The following is a 19,923-nucleotide window of genomic DNA, read 5'->3' as shown; positions in this document are numbered from 1 at the left end:
AGAGGAAGAAGAAGGTGGAGGAGGAAAAGGAGGGGGAGGGAAGGAAGAAAGAGGAAGGAAGGAAGGAAGGAAGGAAGGAAGGAAGGAAGGAAGGAAGGGAGGGAGGGAGGAAGGAAGGAAAGAGAAGCAGAAGAGATAGCAAACAAGGCAGAGCATTTGTTGTTCTTGCAGGGGACTTGGGTTCTGCTCCCAGAACACACATGTCAACCATTCATAATTCCACTTCTAGATGATTCTACACTCTCTTTCGACCTCCTCGGGTACCATGCATGCACACGGTACACATATATTTAAGACATCTAACCTTAAAAGCTAGTGATAGCCAGGTGGTGGTGGTGCACACCTTTAATACAAACACTAAGGAGGCAGAGGCAGGTGCATCTCTTTGAGTTTCAGGCCAGCCTGGTCTACAGAGTTAGTTCCAGGACAGTTGTGGATAAACAGAGAAACCCTGTCTCAAAAGACAAAAACAAACAAACAAAACAAAACAAAAAACAGCTAGGCATTTGCAAGAGATTTTTTTCTTTCCCTTCCTTTCTTTTATCCTCCTCCTCCCCCACTCCTCCTCCTCCTCCTCCTCCTCCTCCTCCTCTTCCTCCTTCTTCATAACAGGGCCTGGAACTTACTAATGTACACCAAGCTGGCTTTAAACTCACAGAGATCCCCCTGCCTCAGTCTCCTGAGTGCTGGGCTGTGTGCTGCTACAGCAGCTGGGATCTTCTAACAGACTCCTTTTTGCTGCTGCTGCTGCTGCTGCTGTTGCTGTTGTTGCTGTTTTAAATGGCTGAATATTAACTGTATAAAATAGTGGAGTTCATTATGCTTTGCCAGGGTCCCTTTCAATGTGATCTTTTCAAATGTTTGTTTAAAAATTAAATCAGAGAGAAACTAAGAATCTCTCAAACGGAAACAGAATCCGGGAGGGTAATTACTAGAGAGAGCTCTGTGCCCAGGGTTTGGAATTTTCCACCTGATTGACAGCAAAGCAAACACCTGCTGTCCTGGCACGGTCGGTCCTCTTGCCAGGGTTGGCGGCAGTAGCCTGCACCTTTGTCCAGCTCCACCCAGTGCTGTCTGGCTTGGGCCTCTCCTTTAGTCTGTAGGCCCCAGAGCCACTTCTGCCGTGTGCTAAGATGGGGCTGCCCCAGCTATGGCTGTGGCTGAAGCGGCTTGCGATATTCCTGCAGGTGGCCTTGGAGGTGGCTGTAGGCAAGGTGCTAATGACACTGTTCCCAGGGAGAGTCAAACAGAGCATCCTGGCCATGGGCCAGATGACGGGGATGGCCAGGAACCCCCGATTCGCCCCTGACAACTGGGTCCCCACCTTCTTCAGCATCCAGTACTTCTGGTTTGTCCTGAAGGTCCGCTGGCAGAGACTGGAAGACAGGGCTGAGTTTGGGGGGCTGGCCCCCAACTGCACCGTGGTCGGCCTCTCAGGACAGAAGTGCAACATCTGGGATTTCATTCAAGGTCAGCTCAGGGGCTCAGAGCAGTGGGGATGGGTGGGGTAGAGAGGTGGGATGGAAAGCACCAGGCTTTCTGTCATCGCTCCAGCCGCTCCTGGGCGGCTTCTTGTCCTCCTGCTCAGTGGTGGGACTCTCCCGGGGTTTTCTCTCTCCTGGCTGGTATCTTCCCAGGGTTCATATCACAAGCCAAGTGCTCTGGCCTTCCAGTCCCTGGACATAGGCAGTTCATCTTTATGTGGCGAAATCCTTCTCAGCTTCCAGTCTGATGTACAGTGCCACTTCCTGCAGGAAGCCCACCCTGACTTCCCCAGGTTACCCTTTTTATGTGCCAACTAATACCCTACACTTTGATTTTCTTTTTTTTGTTGTTGTTGTTTTGTTTTTGTTTTTCCAGACAGGGTTTCTCTGTATAGCCCTGGCTGTCCTGGAACTCACTTTGTAGACCAGGCTGGCCTCAAACTCAGAAATCCTCCTGCCTCTGCCTCCCGAGTGCTGGGATTAAAGGTGTGTGCCACCACACCCGGCTCACTTTGATTTTCTTGACACTCAAGGTTTGCAGCCCTAAGTTTCACCTGCCACCCTTCCTAGCCTACAAATTTACAGGGGGTGACCAATAACCTACCTAGAGCGCCCTGTGTCTGATGTGACACAGGGCAGTGGTTTATGAGTTATGGTCTGTTTGGGTTTTAGAAGCCCTGACTCATCCTCACTGCTCCTCTCCCTGGCAGACCGTCTCTCTGCTCTCTGTCCTCCACGTGACAGCTGCCAGGTCACTCTTTCCCAAGACCACCCAGTGCAGCACCCTGTGGCATCTCCCTCCTGCATTCAGGGGGCATCCTGGGCTTAGGCTGGTGTTCATAGTCTTCCCGAGTCAGGCTTAGACTTTTCGCCCCAACGTTATTTCCAAGATTTCTTCATGCTAACACTACTAGACCAATGTGGGGCTTTGGCCATCCTGGACTTGACTTCTATGTGCCTTTTTAACACCATCTAATGATTTGGAACCACCCTCTGTGTGACCAGCCTATGCACCAGGGTCCAGCTCCACATCTCGTTCTCTGAGATGCCACTTCAGGTCACTCTAATGAGGGGGTTGCTGTCTCCCCGCAGGACCCAGGCTTCCCTGCCTACCCCTTCCCTCAAAGAACTGCTTCTTCCTCCCCAGCTGCTGCCACCCCTGCTCCCTGCCAGCAGAGCTCCCCAGGAAAGAGCTGTGTTTGATTCAGTTAACCCCGGGACACCAAGACAGGGGGATAACCCAGCACTTTTCAAAGCATGTTCTTTGGAATCCAAGCCCCTCAGATAAGCTTCACTAGAGTTTCCAGGGCAAACCAGTTTGGGAACCCCCATATCCTGTGTCCCCCTCCTGTGACCGCCATAAGACAAGTGGCAGATGGGACGTCCAGAAAGGCTCTGGGGCTTAAAAGCAGATCTGTAAAACATGTCCCCGCCCCAGCTCCTCCCGGGAAGCCTTTGATCGTCACGCTGATTCCTAACACCACCCTTTGGGACATGTTGGCCTAATGAGAGCCCCTCAGTCTGGAGGGGAATGGAGAGATCTGAGAGTCTAAACTGAGTGTCAGGTCAGACTCAGGATCAGCCTTCTCTCCATCTCACAGTGCTCCTTGATGGACAGTCACGGAGCAGTCCCTTGTGTGCCAGACCCTCAGGTAGACGTCAGGAGCCCAGGCAAGATCCTTCTTCTAGATGTAAGGGCTTTACAGTTCCACGGCAGAGAAGAATAGAACAAGCAAATTCAATGGTCCTGTGACATGCAGGGGGGCAGGGCCAGCCTGCCTGAGGACTTGGAAGGCTTCCTGGAGGAGGCGTGTTTGGAACTAATGAATATGATTTTTGTAGACCGAGAAGGAGAATGTTCAAAGTATGAATTTAAACTGTAACATGAAAAGGACCTTAGTTCATTCGGCCAGCAGTTAGCACACAGCCCTGAGACTGAGATCAATAAGAACAGTGGCTTTTATGCTGTGTTTCCGGTGTGCCAGACACTGATGGGACAGAACAAACTGCTGGGGACAGTCTGACGAGCGGCTCCCTGGAAGCCACCTGGCCCAGGACCGGCTCACGGAACCCACTTGTGTCTGTCAACTGTCCTCTCTCAGTTAAAAAGAGTTCTGTTCTCCAGGTGTGGTGGCAAACACCTGTTGTCCCAGCACTAGGGAAACAGAGGCAGGAGGATTGGAGTTCAGAGCCAACCTGGGGTATATAATGAGAACTGTCTCAAAAACTACTGGCCAGGGAGTTTGCCTAGCACACTCAAGACTCTGGGTTTCATCCCCAATCCTAAAATAAGAACCAAACAGTGCTCAGCAAACCAGGCATGGTGTCAGGGGGGGTCTATTATCTTAGAACTCTAGAAGTAGAGGCAAGAAAATGAGAAATACAAGCTCATTCTACTTAGAGAGTTGTAGGCCAGCCTGGGCTACATGAGACCCTGATTAAAATAAATAGGATGTAGTGGACCAGAGAGATGGCGTGGCAGTTGGGAATGGCTGCTGCTCTTCTAGAAAGCCTGAGTTTGGTTCTTGGGATCCATGTTGGGCAGTTCACAACTGCCTGTAACTCCAGCTCCACGGGACACAGGTACACGCATACACACACACACACACACACACACACACACACACACACACACACTTACTTTTTAAGAAAAGGAAAAGGGAGTGTACAGTTTGTCCCTGATCCCTGCTGCTGTATCAGAAAGCAAATGATACAAGAGGCAGAGATAGACCACCTAACCTTCATTTATAAAATGGAGTTGAGTTTCAGTGCATTGACACCAGCGACCCCTGAAATCACAGGCATTGGTGAAACAGACATAAGTGCCACAGGTCTCTGCCCCAGGACACTTCACAGCTCAGAGGGGGAAGAGAGGATGGGAGGGGAGAAAGTTCTGGAGAACTTCGGTTCCCTGCCTGAGCCACTGGGGAAGGCTACTGGGGAGCCTCGCAGCCCTGAAGCCCTGGGGCAAACGAGGACAAAAATTCAGGGTACAACCCAGGACAGAGGACAAGGGGCAGGTGAGTTCCCAGATGTGGAAACTGGGTGGAAGGGGAGGCTGCTGAGGGCATCAGGGTGGATCAGACAGAGCTGTAGGGTGTCCCGGCTCCTACCTGCAGGTACACACACGCCTAAAAGTGTTGGTTAGTTTTGGGGAGGGTTTCCAAATAGGGTTATCAAGATCAATTACAAAGATATCCTATAGCTCTTCAGAAACTCCCAGGCCTTTGACACACCAAAGGATGCTTTGGGTATAAACACGGGGTTCATGCCCATTGGAAGTTCAGGAAGATTTCTTACAGATAATCTAGTGTGACCCCCTGAGTGTTTCAGACACAAAGGCCGAGAGTGATACAGAGTCCCATAATGAGTTCTCAGTGGAGGAGGACCAAGAGCTTGTGCTTCGGGCCTGCTTTCTACTGTTGCACGCGACACTGGGGCCTCAGATTCACACACAGCACGCACATCCTCCTGAACACCACACACACACACACACACACACACACACACACACACACACACGCACAAAGGGAACTCTTGATCTGCAGTCTCTCCAAGTATTCAGGGGAGGTAACACCTGGTAATGATAAAAGGGGCTTCTCTGCAGAGAGAGCCTGGGCCAGACAGAGGCTCACATGCTGGCCCTGGGGGGCATGAGCATGAGCCCGGTCCCGTTCCGCTCTGGAGCTGTTCTCCTGTTTATACAACACTGCAGTCCTTACCTGACACCCTCACGACATGGCCTGTGGCCTATGGACACTAGCAGTGTGCCAGTTGTAAGCACCCATCCTTCCTCTTTCTGCTGCCAGGTGGACTTTGTCCTGGCTGCTCATCACCATGTCGGCCACACTGTACGTGGATAAACAGATGCACCCATCCTTTCTGGGGCCTGTTGAATTTTTTGCCCATTAAAAGCAAAATTCCAGACAGCTAACATTTAAAACTGGTCCTAACTTGAAACCCGTTTTCTTACCAGAGGAGTGGTTCTCTAGGGTCATTACCGTCCATTGGTTAGCCACTTGTCAGCGGCTGGTCTCAGAGCCTCCCCTGAGAAGGCCCTGTCACATGGGGATGAATCATTATTCAATCAACCATCAGACACAGAGAAGGCCACCCCCTACCCCCCCGACTCAGGGGCCTCCCCCGGCCTCCTAGAAAAACAGCTTGTGAACCAGATAAGGAGGGCTTTGTGTCTGCAGAGAAACCAGACTGTCTTCCCTTTACACTAGAGGCTGAACATTTATTTACTTATTTTTTTAAAATTTATTTTGTGTGTGTGTTTAGGTGTACACATGCATATGTCACAGTGCACATGTAGAGGTCAAGGGACAACTGAAAGGAGCAGGTTCTCTCCTCCCGCCACGTGGGTTCTGGGAACCAAACTGAAGTTGCCATGCTTGGCAGGAAGCCCCCCTTACCTCCGAGCCACCTTGCTGGCCCCAAGTTATGAAATTATAACTGCTCGTGCCTCTCTCTTTGAGAACCAGAAAACTCAAAGTGAACACACAGCTGTGTTCCAGCGAATGTACAGACGCCAACGATGCAGTTCAGTATCTGGCCCAGGATGTTTGAGGCCTTGGGTTTCAACATCCTGTGTGGCCCAAAAGTAAACTGAACATGAGAGATGCATGGCACCTTGGAGCCTCTCTGCCCACTTCCTGGCCTGCCCTGCACTTTTCAGAAGGCCACCACTCTTCCCTTGGTTATTATTTGATATTTTAACATGTATGCAAGCTGCTTCAAATCCCATTCAGAGCAAGGAGGATGTGTGAAGATGACCTGAAACACCGGGCAGCTGAGGAAACTCCGCCACCCCACCACTGGCTAGCAGTGTGCTCTTCCGTCCTGCCGGCTAGCAGCGTGCTCTTCCGTTCTGCCTCTCCCCACCGTGCATTAGCCGTGGCTCCCACCTCCCCAGTGCTGCCCAGTGCTGCCCAGCTGCCGCTCCCCAGCCCCCATCCCACTCTGTCCTTTCTCCACACAGCAGCCAGTGTGCCATTCAAGTGTGAATCTGACTGCTACACAAAGCTAGGGATTTTCGAAAGCATCAGACCCTACTCTGGCTTCCTTTAAAAAATAATTTTATTACATTTAAAATTTTATTTTTATGTGCATGTATGCATAGATGTACATGTGTGTGGGAAGGAGTTTTCACAAGTGTGCCATGATGCATGTGTGGAGGTTCAGGCAAAATGGCTCAGTGGGTAAAAGTGTTTGTAACCAAGTGAGACAACCTGAGTTCAACCCCCAAGGCCCACATGGTGGCAAGAAAGAATAGATATTTGCACGTTGTTGTCTTCTGACCGCTACACAGGCATACCTACCTACACACCCACACCCACATACACCCACACATAGACACACACCCACAAACCCACATACACACACACCTACATATACATACCCACACATAGACACACACCCACACACCTATACACCCACACTTACACACACCCACATACCTACACACACACCTATACCCACACACACCCACACACCCACATACACCTACACACCTACACACATATACACACACATAAACACACCCACACATACACACACACATCTACATACATACACCTACACACACATACTCACACACACANATACACACACACATCTACATACATACACCTACACACACATACTCACACACACACCTAAACATACCTACACACCTATACACACACACCTACACACACATACCTACACACATACATCTATACATACCTATATACCTATCTATACACACCTACATACCTACACACCCACCTACACACACACACCTACACATACCCACACACCTACACACACCTATACACATACCTACACACCCACATACACCCCCCACACACGTATACTTACACATACCCACACACCCACATATACCCACACACCTACACATACCCACACACCCACATACACCCAAACACCCCCACATATACATACATATACCCACACATACACATGCACACATAAACACACACACACACATACAGACATATACACAGAGAAACACGCACACACACACACACACACACACACACACACACGAGAAGGGGCTGGGGCTCCAGAGAACTAAAAGCGTCTAGAGACTTGGCTATGACCTGTTTTTTAACAACAGATCACATCTTTCAGTTACCGTGGTTGGAATGTCCACCACTAGCCACTCCTGAGGGGTGCCACCACCGGGCTAAGAATGAGTTCTCCTATCTCAGTAACTCTAGAACTCTAGAATAAAAGACCTGAATGAGGAGTGCTGCCGGCCCCTGGTTGCTGGGGCAGGGGCATGCCTGCTTCTCTGGTCTTCCAGAGAGCAAGGCTGGGCACACTGTCCCATCGGTCATGCGACTTCCAAATGAGAAGGAGGATTAAGAAGCCAGGTGGGTAAGAATTATAGCTTATGCCTACCCCACCCCGCATGTTATAGCTCTGGCACTTTCTACCACAGCTAGAATAAAACCCAGCAGCTCTTTTTCCGGCCCATTGCAGCCTCTGCCAGCGCCACCCTTGGTGCCAGGTTCCGGACAGTGGTCTTACAGGTCCCTAAACAAACTGGGCTCTGTCCCTCCTTGAGGACTTTGAACATTGACTCCCTTTGCCTGAAATGCCCTTCTTCCTTTCCCCAGGGCTGATTTGTCCCAGTCCCTCACCTCTCAGGTTGAATGGCAGCTCCCCAGAGGCCCTCCCTGCTCCACCTGTCAGCAGTGGGCCACACTTTCTGGTCTCTTTCATAACATTTACCACAGTTTCTCAATGCTTCAATTGCCTGTTCATTGCCTATGGCCAATTTCCCAGCTGAACAAACCCCACCCTGCACGGAGGCAGATTCTTCGTGGCTTCACTTCTCCACTGACTGCTGCCTGTGGTGGCGACCCTGGCATGCTGTAAATTCAGAATAAATACTTATAGACAGAATATGCGTGTGCCCAAAGCAGGGGACAGAAGTATGAACCTTTAGGGGCAAGGAGGAGCTTGGGTGATGTGGCTGTTCCAACAGGTCGTGTCACTGTGCAGGGCTAGCAAGACTCCAGTAGATGTGTGGCTAGGGTTCAACAGGTCTTCAACTTTCGCCATAGAAACCTCAGGGTACAATAGCAGCTCACCCAGGGCTCTCCCCAGCCTTGGCTGAGGAGTTTCGGAAGCCCCTGCTTAGAGCTGACTTTGTAGGCTTGAGACCAAGGGTTCCCATGGTCAGAAAGGCCTTGTGCTTGGGGATCTAGTGCTCTGCAGAAGGTAGCCTGAGACTCCTCCTGATGTTATCTTTTGTGGAGGGTGGTATTGTGAGTAGAGTCTCAAACTCACAGCACTCACCTGCCTCAGCTTCCCCAGTTCTGGTACTACAAATTTGTACCACTACGCCAAACCACGAGGTCATCTTCAAATCCGCATTTAGTTGTTAAGCCTTGTGGGACAATGAATGAGCTCTGGAGGCTTGAACCTCAGGATCCTCAGCCCACACAAGTACAGCCTTTTCTGAATGACGGAGACACATTATTCTCTGGGACTAATCTACCTCTGGGTGTGCCTTCCTGCTCCTACACTGACTGCAGTCACTTTCTGCCCCAAAGGGGCAAGATCACTAAACAGGAAAGGCAAGATCTAGTGTGGGCATTCTCCAGTGTCTCATGGCAGGGTGCTCTCCCCATCGTGAACTGGCATTGACACTGTGCAATTTGGTAAGTGACTGGGAGGGACCTGGAGGGAGAGCCCTCTACCTCGTAAAGGTACCTGGAACATCCAGAAATAGAAAAGGCAATGCCCAGTGGGAGGAAGGACAGGCACTGGTGGGGGGGGGGCGGGGGGCAGCTGCTGGCTCAGCTTCTGTGCTCCTGGCAGAGAGCGGGAGGAGTTTGGGGCTGCAATATGACCATAGGGTCCTGTTGTCACCCTTCCAACATCCTCGCGCTTAGGAGAGTAGGGCATTAAATAGAAGCTAACTAAAACGCCTGCCGGGTGGCGAGAGAGACCACAGGAGCATGAAGAATCTGTACAGCAAACTTAGCAGCTCTTGCTTTGTTTTCAGTGATTTTTGTTTTCCTCAGTTCCCACCTCTGCCCCCTTTGGGATGCCGTTTTCACTGTTCTGCTACCTCAGAGCCCAAAGAGTAGATAGAAGCCCCCCACAATAGTGTATGCCCACTGAGCATCTCCTATGGGTCAGGCACCATCTTAAGCCCTTATCAGCATGAGTTTACTTAATTTTCATAATGACCCTGTAAGGTGTGTATTCTTTTGAGATCTATTTTCTATCTTATGTGTATGTGTGCATGCCTGTGTATACGTATGTGCATCACCTGTGAGCCTCGTGCCTCAGAAAGCCGGAAGAAAGTGTCTGATCCCTGGAACTGGAATTGCCGGTAGTGAATGGACTCTGCAAGATCAAAGTGCTCAGAAGTGCTGAGCCACAGTTCCAGCTCCTGTAGAGTCTGTGTTTTCACGTCCATTGAGGAAACAGAGGTGCTTTTAATAGAAAGAGCACTGACTTGCAAGTCCAGAAGTCGGTCTTCATTTTAACTCCACCGCTGACCTGCTGACCTGCTGTGTGCTGAAGCAAGTCCGTAAACGTCAGATGCTTTGTAAAAGCGAGAGAGAATTGCCAGGCATGGGGCTGCACCCAGGAGGCAGATCTCTTTGAGTTCAAGGCCAGCCTGGTCTACATAGTGAGTTCCAGGCTAGCCAGGGCTAGATCACTATAGCACACTGTCTCAAAAAGGAGTAACAACCTACCCTGAATATTAGCCATTACATCTCATAGGGGATGGGTGTCTGCCCACCTTATAACTACATTCTGCAGGGACAGATTTTTTACTTTGACTACCATCTACCTCTGCTTTCAGAGAGGCAAAAGCCAGCCCTACCCCCCACTAGTCATGCTGTCTAGGCTTGTCATGGTGCCCGGGACTCATCCCACAGGGACAGAAGGAACAGAATTGAACACAGGAGGGAAGACAGTACATGTGAAAGAAAACATGCAGGTCGTGGCTCCTACAGCTTCTTCTGTTACAGGCAGCAGGCCCCTGGTGCTGAACTTTGGCAGCTGCACCTGACCTTCGTTTCTTCTCAAATTTGGCCAGTTCAAGAGACTAGTAGATGACTTTGCCTCCACAGCCGATTTCCTCATCATTTACATTGAAGAAGCTCATGCCACAGGTACAGAGACTCCCGGCCTCCACTCTTCCCACTCTGCCTTTCTCCCATCGTCAGGGCCCATGTTTAGTTGGGAAGGGAAGGAGGGAGGGAGGGGAGGAGAGAAGGAGGGAAAGAGGGAGGACCAGAGAAGCCCAGAACTGTCTTTCCCTCCCACTGCCTCTCCTTCCACAGTCTGCTTTCAACAAGAGCATATGGAGCAGAAGTGTGAAAGGGATATAGTTAAGTGGGGGGGTGGGGGTGGGACTGGGGGAGAACAACTAGTTTGAGCACACTGACAAGGAACTGAAGGCACAAACGAAAATGGCCACCCTGTAGCTATTTTTCAGGCAATATCCTAAGATCAAAAGGACAGGATGATGGCTTTTCTGGCTCATAGCTCAGTAAGATTTGGTGATTCCTCCATACTCCTGGGGACACTGCTAAAACAGACACCTTCGCAGATCTGAGTTGTGTTCTAGGTAATGGTAACACACACACACACACACACACACACACACACACACACACACACACCAATCTGAGGCCCACACTCAGAGGAACACTGCTGTAGAACAGCTCTTTCTTTCATGATAAGTAGGAGAGCCCTAACCACGTCATTACCACTGTTGCCACACAAGACACCTTGTTCCTATGCTAAGAAAGTTGAAATGGTGAGACAGGCTTTCCTTACAATGGATGGGCAGACTTTCCTTCTAGAAACATCCACATCTTGGTCCTTGAACTCTAAAGGATGGTCAGCCATATCCCTATTTCCCTGGCCATCATGGGGACTGAACCCTCAAATTTAGCCCCAGTCTTAAATTCAGAGTTTGAAGAAGGCTTCCACTGAGGAGGGGAACCATTGCTCACCTGCCTCTACACACGGTGGGAGAGGCTCTCTGAGTCCTTGTCATCCGGGACTCTGTAGGGTCCATGTCCCAGTCAGGGCTCTGTGGAAACTGGCTGAATGAGCATCCAGGCTGCAGTATCCCATGAGCCGGCTTGCCCACAAGTGGGGAGCACAGAGATCTCTCTGATCATTTCCACCCCCATTTGGTCATGTGGAGCACATCTCAGTGTGGTCTGTATCCTCCCTCGTGTGGCATTGAAGTCCTCGAAGACAGGACTGTCTAGATTGCTTGTTGAAAGTGCATACTCCCAGGCCCCAACCTAAGCCTACTATATTTTTATTTCTCTGCACTCACAAGCCTGAGAATTTTCAACTTACTACTGTGTTCACTTGAGAGGCAGCTTCCATTCTTATTTACATTTGGGGGTAAATTTAAAATATCATGGGGTAATAAGTGTGTGGATATGAGCATGCTCTCCTCTGCAGTTTTATGTATATTTAAACTTTTCCATAAACTCTATTTTCAAAGAATGGCTTATGTACCATACAGTGGTGGTATATGCCCTTTAATCCCAATACTTGAAGGCATAGTAGGTGAATCTCTGAGTTCAAGGCCAGCTTGGTCTACAGAGTGAGTTCTAATACAGCCAGGGCTACCCAGAGAAAACCTGTCTCAAAAAACAAAACAAAAAAGAAAGAAAGAGAGAGAGAGAGAGAGAGAGAGAGAGAGAGAGAGAGAGAGAGAGAAATATTAGGCAACAAGAGCTCCAGCACATGGTAGTGCCTCTCTTTGTGAGAAGCAGCCCTGGGCAGTCTGCTGAGATCTGTAGTCTCCATAGCTGAGAAGAGACTGACAGCTGGAGCTCAGCCAAAGCTGGTTAGGTTCTGGGGTGGCACTTCTCAAACTTTCATAAGGTCACCTGGAGATCCTATTTGGATGCTGGAAGACTGGGGTGTGGCCAGGGAAAGCTGGGGCAGCGGGCCTAGGTACCACACTGTAAAGAACAGAGTCCTAGAGGACCCAGCTTTCATTTCCAAAAGATCAAGTTGCTAGTTGTGGCAGGCTGGGGTCACCCTAGCACTGACTCCTGGTTCTGATGCCTGAGGCATTTGTTTTGAAGTCACACCCAGCCAGTCTCGCCCTTTCTAGAACTCAGACCTGGCCACCCACTTGAGCCACTGAGGAAAAGCTTCCTGTAACTGTCACCTCTGGGTTTTGCTCCCCCACCGCACACAGTTCTTCTTCTCCATCTCCTGCTCTGAGATGCTTGCTTTCAGTCAGACCTGGACGTGAACTTCAGAGAGAAAATGTACAGAGCTAGTGTCCACCAATCCCAGGGATGCCGGGGTCTGTAGCCAAGGTCAGTTGGTTGGCTTTCCCGTGCTTATCCAGGTAAAATGCAGGGGTCATGACACAGTGGGATGGGTGGTCACAGACTGGGTTTTAGACCTGGGTGCAGGTCCTGCTCCATCATGTGCTGGCCATGTGACCTCAGTCAACTTCCAGCCTTGTTTCTTGACTTCAAACATAGAAGAACAGCAGCTGCCTTGTAGAATCACTCGACTGTGTTTGACAAGCTCTTGCTCTGTGCTCAAGCCCATGCTGGACCCAGGGAGAGAGAAACAAGAGCCCCCTTCCTGCTCACCTTTAAAACTGAAAGGCATTAAGGAGCCTGGATTCTAGCTTGAGGGTGATAGGAATCCATCAAAAGATCTAGGCAGGGGAGTGACAAGTGCAGATTTGCATTTTGGGAAGAACTCTGTGGTAAGAACTAGTTAGGAGAGGGGAGTGTTTGAGATTCCAGAGCAGTAGGTTTTGGTTTGGTTTTGCTCTGTTTTGTTTTTTTGTTTTTTTTGTTTTTCCAGACAGGTTTTTCTGGTGTGGCCCTGGCTGTCCTGGAACTCACTCTGTAGACCACACTGGCCTCTGTAGACCCTCTGACTTCTGCCTCCCGAATGCTGGGATTAAGGCATGCAACACTATTGCCCAGCCAGACTAGTACTGGGCAGTCCAGTACCTAAGAATCATGGAGAAGGGTGTGAAAACACTCACTTAAGAACCGTTCTTGCACTCGGGAGGCAGAAGCAGGCAGATTTCTGAGTACAAGGCCAGCCTGGTCTACAGAGTGAGTTCCAGGACAGCCAGGGCTACACATAGAAACCCTGTCTCAAAAATAAATAAATAAATAAATAAATAAAAATAAAAATAAAAAATAAAATAAAATAGCAAAACAAAAAACAAAAAAACCCCTAACACCCCCCCCCCAAACCAAAAATAAAAAGAATCGTTCCTCAGTGGCCTAGAGCCAGGGAATCCCTGTTACTAACAGAGATTGAGGTGAGGATGGAGGCCACAGGGAACTGGGAGAGGGTGGAGGAGTGGGGAGATGGGTCGGGACCAGGCCTGGACACGGGACCTCACATGGAGATAACCACTGCTCTGACCTTTGCTTCTAAATGTGGTTGAGGCACCAACAGCCCTGCATGCTGGGAGCTGGCTCCACTCTCAGTGCCGCCCTAGACAGGCTGACTCTTCCTCTAACAAAGCCCCCTCAGTGGTTCAAAGGCAGATGGAAGATCAAGAACCACTTTGTCCAACTGTCTCTCACTGAAGACCCGAGGCCCGCCAGTCAGCCGCACAGGTAGCGCTTTGGTTCTGGGAACCCTGTGTGGCCTTGCACTTCATCTCTGAAGGGAGACTTGGCCGATTTCTCCCACAGGACACTGCTTTGTCAGCCTTTCTGTTAAGGTAGGTGGAGTTTTAGACTCCGTGAACTGTATGTCCCATCTGTGCCGCTGCAGTCTCACCTTCCTCTTGCAGATGGCTGGGCTTTTAAGAACAACGTGGACATCCGGCAGCACCGGAGCCTCCAGGAGCGCATGCAGGCGGCACGCCTGCTGCTGGCCAGGAGCCCCCAGTGCCCTGTGGTGGTGGACACAATGCAGAACCAGAGCAGCCAGCTCTACGCAGCCCTGCCGGAGAGGCTCTATGTGGTACAGGAGGGCAGGATCTGCTACAAGGTGATGACCTAGGATTAGGGGTCTGGGGAAGGGCAAGGGGATTGGTGGCACAGGGGTAGAGGAAGATTTCATCGCAGGAAGAGCGCTATTCCGTTACTTCTCACACACGCAACCCGGGGAGTCCTCTCGCCTCAAAGCCTTCCTGCCTTCTCTTTTGCAAAATGAGATTGGTCTTTGCCTGGTGTTGTGTGAAGCGGTGCCCATGAACATGCTAGCATTTGAGTAGAGGCACAAGCTCCTGACATCCTCAGCTTCCAGGGTCTGGCTTAATCATCTCTTGGTGTTGTTTAGTTTCTATTCACCTGTCTGTCTGTCTGTCTATCCATCTATATCTATCTATCTATCTATCTATCTATCTATCTATCTATCTATCTATCTATCTATCCATCTATCTATCTATCCATCCATTTCTCTATCTATCTATCTATCCATCCATTTATCTATCTATCTATCTATCTATCTATCTATCTATCTATCTATCTATCTATCTATCTATCTATCTACCTATTTGAAGCAGGGTCTCTCTACAAAGCTCCAGCTGTCCTGGAACTCACCAGGCTGACCTTGAACTCACTGAGAACCTCCTGTCTCTGCCTTCCAAATGTTAGGATTAAAGGCATATATACCTTCATACCTAGTCTTTAGATTTAATGTTTAAAATTACATTTGAATTTGTCTTACATGTGTGTGGGGGGCATGCAGGCTACTGTGAGCGTGCGGGGGTCAGAGGGTAATTTGTGGGGTCAGTTTCTCCTTTCACCAGGTGAGTCTTGAGGATGGAGCTCAGGCCATTGGGCTTGGCAGCTTGCGGAGGGAAACTCGATGAGATGATGGAAAGTCAGTGGGCAAGCGGTGAGGCGCATTGGGACAAGGCACGGCTAGGGAATTCAGCACTCAGAGGACCAGGATCTGGTTTTGGACCAGAGAACATCTTCCTCCAAAGGCCAATGAGATCCATAGGAAGAGAGCCATAGGAAGAGAGCCATAGGAAGAGAGCCATAGGAAGGTTCTGGGCAGGGGCGTCATGGTCTGATCACCTCTGTACTGTACAGATCGCTGGTGTCTGCAGAGCGAGGACAAAGAGAGCAGCAACTAAGGACAGAAAGTAGGATTCTTGCCCAAATCGAGTTGAAGAGGACTGAGCTAGGGAAGAGGGTCTGGACGGCCAGCGGTGGTTCTGTGCGAGGGCTGATGTTTCAAGAGGAGCTTATGGTTGGGCCTCTTCTCTGACCTCCGTCACTTCGCCTGTGTTTCCTCTCCTACTTCCCTGCCCAGTCTTAAACTGTAGAGTGTTGGTGCCACTCTCTGCAGTTTCCCTGAGAGACCTGACTCAAGGCTATAACCATCCTGTGTTTACAACTCCCACGTAGATACCATTAGCCAAGATCTCTCAGCCACGCCCCAGACATGACAGGTATTATAGGCTGAGACCTCTGACGCCTGCCTCGCCTCTCTTGCAGGGTAAAGCTGGTCCTTGGAACTACAATCCTGAGGAAGTCCGAGCTGTCCTGGAAAAGCTTTGCACTCCACCTGGACACGTGCTTCAGCTCTAGGGGACCAGCTCTAGTTCCCCAAGCTTGGTACTTCCCCACACCAGTACAGATGTCTTTTACCTTTGACCTGTGTTCCCAGACAAAGTACTAACTCAGGTTTTTCTGATCTAAGCAAATAACTAACTACCAGGGAGGCAATGCAGCTCATAGCACAAACTGTGGCAACCAGAAATAAAGCCATGCTGAGCTGTTAACAGAAGTAAGTTACAGCTCCACACTGCTCCCACAGCAGAGACCAATCCTTCTGGTGGGAGGGCACTCACTCATGCTTGGATGACAGACTTCTAAAGTGTAGTGACTCCCGATGATGACGTCAAAAGTTCAATCCATTTGTCCAGTTTTGCCACTTATAGACCCAATTGTATAAAATGCTGGACTGGTTGTTTAGTACAAGCAAGGGGCAGGCATATTCTGCTTGTAGGAACCAAAGACATCGGAAACACTTTTCTGGCCAAAAGATTGAAATCCATTGAGATGGTTGGTGATAGGTGTTTCCATGGCAACATATAATCTCATTCTACTCCCCCTATCATCTTAGAATAGATTGCACAGAAATCTGGCTCTCTGGTACTGATGCAAAAGCTTTATAGTTTTAACTAAACGAATCACAGGCACCAGCGAAAACTGCCATGTAGGCCCTGTTGTGCCCCTGTCCTCCAGGCTCACAGTCTCTTACTGGTCTTTTGTGTTCGATGGCGTTGAACTGATGGGTAGCCATAGGTTCATCTGTCATGTCTGCTTCTTTTTATATTTGTATATGATGGTCACAGTGTAAAGTTCACACAGCTGTGACTTGATTTTTAAAAATGTCGGAAGATGCAGCAAGCTAACAATTAAAATCTGTCAGGCTATTTTTGAGTGGCTCCAGTGTGATCCTTATGTCTTCTTTTCTGACTGGTGTAGGCCTGCTCCATCGTCCTTTCTGATATCCCACGTGTAATGTAATCAGTTAAAGCATCTTCTGCTGGAGGGATCCCGGTTCTGGAGGAAGAACACTCATATGTGGCACTAGTCAAGTGTATTGTCTTGTGATGTGTTGTGGAAGGGACGTAGCTGTTCACATCACAACAAAGTACCTTTAAAGGTGATGAGCGAGTGGGCATGGGAAATATTTTGCCAACATACAAACAGTTCCTCCTTGACACTGCCTTAGGGGCTACACCCAATACTTTAGCACTGCATTTATGTATTGATTTAGGTGAGTCAGGATCTAGTTATACAGTTCAGAATGGCTGTGAATTTATAATCCTCAGACTCAGAGTAGCTGGGACTCAAGGTATGTTCAACTATATCAAACTATTTTACCCTTGCAAGTACTTGGTTTACTTCATTTTATTTAGACAGTGACTCTTGTAGCTCAGGTTGGCCTCAAATTCTAGGGTGGCCACAGTTATCCTCAAATTCCTGATCCTTGTGTCTCCACCTCCCACATACTGGAATTAAAGGCTCGTGCCATGATGCTTGACCGCTTTCCCTTTAAAAAACATCGGGTCAGGTATGATGCTTCATGCCTTTAATCCCAGCACTCAGGAGGCAGAGGCATTTGGATCTCTGTGAGTTCAAGACCAGCCTGGTCTACACAAGGAGTTACAGGCCATCCAGGGCTACATAGTGAGATTATATTTCAAAGGGGGGAAGGAAGGGCCATGGAGAAGTGGCTCAGCCATTGAGAACACTCATTATTCTGGTGGAAGGCTGAGTTTTATTTCTGGCACCCATATCAGATGGGTCACAAACACCTGTAACCCAGCTCCAAGGGATCTGACAACCTCTCCCTGCCTATAATGATACTCCAAAACACACGACAGAATGCACACAGACACACATACTCAAAAATCGTAAATAATATTAACAATAATAAAGACTAAAGAGAAGACTCAGTGACTAAGAGCACTTGCGGCTCTCACAGAGGACCTGAGTCCAGCTTCTAACACCCCCATGGAGCCTCACTAGAGTATAGAACTCCAGCTATAGGTGGTTGGGATGCCTCTTCTGGCCACATTGGTACCAGGCACACATGGTGCACTTACATTCATGCAAATACTCGTACCAGCCTCAAACTCTAGAGGGGCTACAGCTGCCCTCAAAGTCCCGATCCTCTTGTCTGCCAAGTACTGGGGTTACAGACATGTCTGCTGTAAAAATAAATAATGCTGGTGTGGTACACACCACAGGGGAGCATGAGGCAGGAGGACCCTAACTGAATCCAGCCTGGGCTCCATACAGAGTAAGACTCTGCCTCAAGCAAACAAACAGGCAAACAGACTACGTGTTAGTCATTAGTCATCTACTTAGCATAGACACCTTCAGATGTATTCTCACATCATTTCTTTCTTCCCCTCCCAAAGGATTATACTTATCCCATTTGTGGACGAGAGAGTCAGGGCTCAGGGTAGTCAGTGTGAGTTCTCTGAGCTAATAAATCACACACTGAGATTTGCACAGGCCAGGGTCCTGGATCTGTTCCAAGTGATCATGTGACATTAGTTAAGCTGCCTCAGTGTCCTGAAGGATGGAACAGGACATGAGTAGTGACTCCCCAAAGGATTCCTGAGCAAGGCCTCAGAGCCATGCCTGGCCCAGAGAAAGTGCCACGGCATGCCGCTGCTGTCCCACTGTCCTGCTGTCCTGCTGTCTCACTGTCCCACAATGGCCTCTTTGGGTCCTCCTTTTTTTCAGAGCCAGTGTGTGTGAAAGAACAATATGGTCACTAAATAAAGATTCTCCACATTGCTCCGTAACTTGATAAGCCAGGCATGGGTCTGTGTGGTGACCCTGAGAGTGGAGAGCTGCGAGAATGGCCGGACTGATGCAGAGCAGGGCACTGCCCTCCTTCCACTGCCCTCGGTAAGGCTGCATCCTCTGGACCACTTCTCACGCTCCCTCGGTCCCTGTCTTCAAAGCATAGCAAACTCCCAGTTGTCAACAAATGCTAGCTACTGAGACCGAATTCTTGGCATTAAACAGATCTCCATTTTCCCAGTTCAGTTCTCTACAATACACTAAGCACTGAGAGCTGATTCTTTTCTGGGTGCAGGGCAATGCAAGATGGCAAGATGTATGAGAAGAGACACGGTGAGCACAGCAGCTTTTTGTTGTTGTTTTTGTTTTTTGAGGCAGGGTTTCTCTGTGTAGCCCTGGCTGTCCTGGAACTCACTCTGTAGACCAGGCTAGCCTTGAACTCAGAAATCCACCTGCCTCTGCCTCCCGAGTGCTGGGATTAAAGGCGTGCACCACCATGCCCGGTGGTCGCGCACATCTTAATCCTTCCAAATAGTGCAGCTCCCTGTGAGTCTATGGGCTATTTTTGTTCAAACCACCATTACATAGCTGAGGCGCTTCAGCCTAACCTTATGGGGATCAGATACAGGCTATGGAAACAGTCACTCCAGGCAGGCTAGGATGTGCTAGAGCTGAGGCCACAGAGGAGAAGGCCAACCCTCTGAGCTGGGTGAATCCAGCAAAGCTTTAGGGAGCTGGTGGCACCTGAGCTTGGTCTTCAAGGACACCCTGCATTTCCACACTTGGGGAGGGAACCTGCAGAGAATGTGTACTGGTTAATGTGTATTGTGAGCTTGATGAACACAGGAGTCACTTGGGAAGCAGGGACCTCAGTCAAAGAACTGTCTGGATCAGATTGGCCTGTATGAGAATATCTGTGATCATTTTCTTGATTGCTAGTTGATTTCGGAGGGTTCAGCCCACTGTGGGTGGTATCATTCCTAGGCAGATAGGTCTGGACTCTGTGTGTGTGTGTGTGTGTGTGTGTGTGTGTGTGTACATATACATACAGGATGGGGTGAGAGGGTGGCAATGAGCAACACTCATCCAGGGTCCCTGATTCCAGGTTCCTGTCTGGGGTTCCTGCTATGACTGTCCTCAGT

General features: G+C 49.4%; 1 protein-coding gene across 1 annotated transcript; it reads left to right on the top strand.

Annotated features, from left to right (window-relative positions):
- Nucleotides 1-1,038: 1,038 nt before the first annotated feature.
- Dio1 (iodothyronine deiodinase 1) lies at nucleotides 1,039-16,890 on the top strand. Its single transcript, XM_021201053.2, has 4 exons — nucleotides 1,039-1,470; nucleotides 10,493-10,636; nucleotides 14,287-14,486; nucleotides 15,947-16,890. Exons 1-4 carry the CDS (start codon nucleotides 1,134-1,136, stop codon nucleotides 16,037-16,039), a joined length of 774 nt encoding a protein of 257 aa, XP_021056712.1. The 5' UTR covers nucleotides 1,039-1,133; the 3' UTR covers nucleotides 16,040-16,890.
- The last annotated feature ends 3,033 nt before the right edge of the window (nucleotides 16,891-19,923 follow it).

The sequence above is a fragment of the Mus pahari genome, chromosome 6 (genome assembly GCF_900095145.1).
Source record: "Mus pahari chromosome 6, PAHARI_EIJ_v1.1, whole genome shotgun sequence".
NCBI classification, from domain to species: domain Eukaryota; kingdom Metazoa; phylum Chordata; class Mammalia; order Rodentia; family Muridae; genus Mus; species Mus pahari.
The sequence above is the reverse complement of the archived record's forward strand: the minus strand, read 5'-3'. Positions and strand labels throughout refer to the sequence as shown.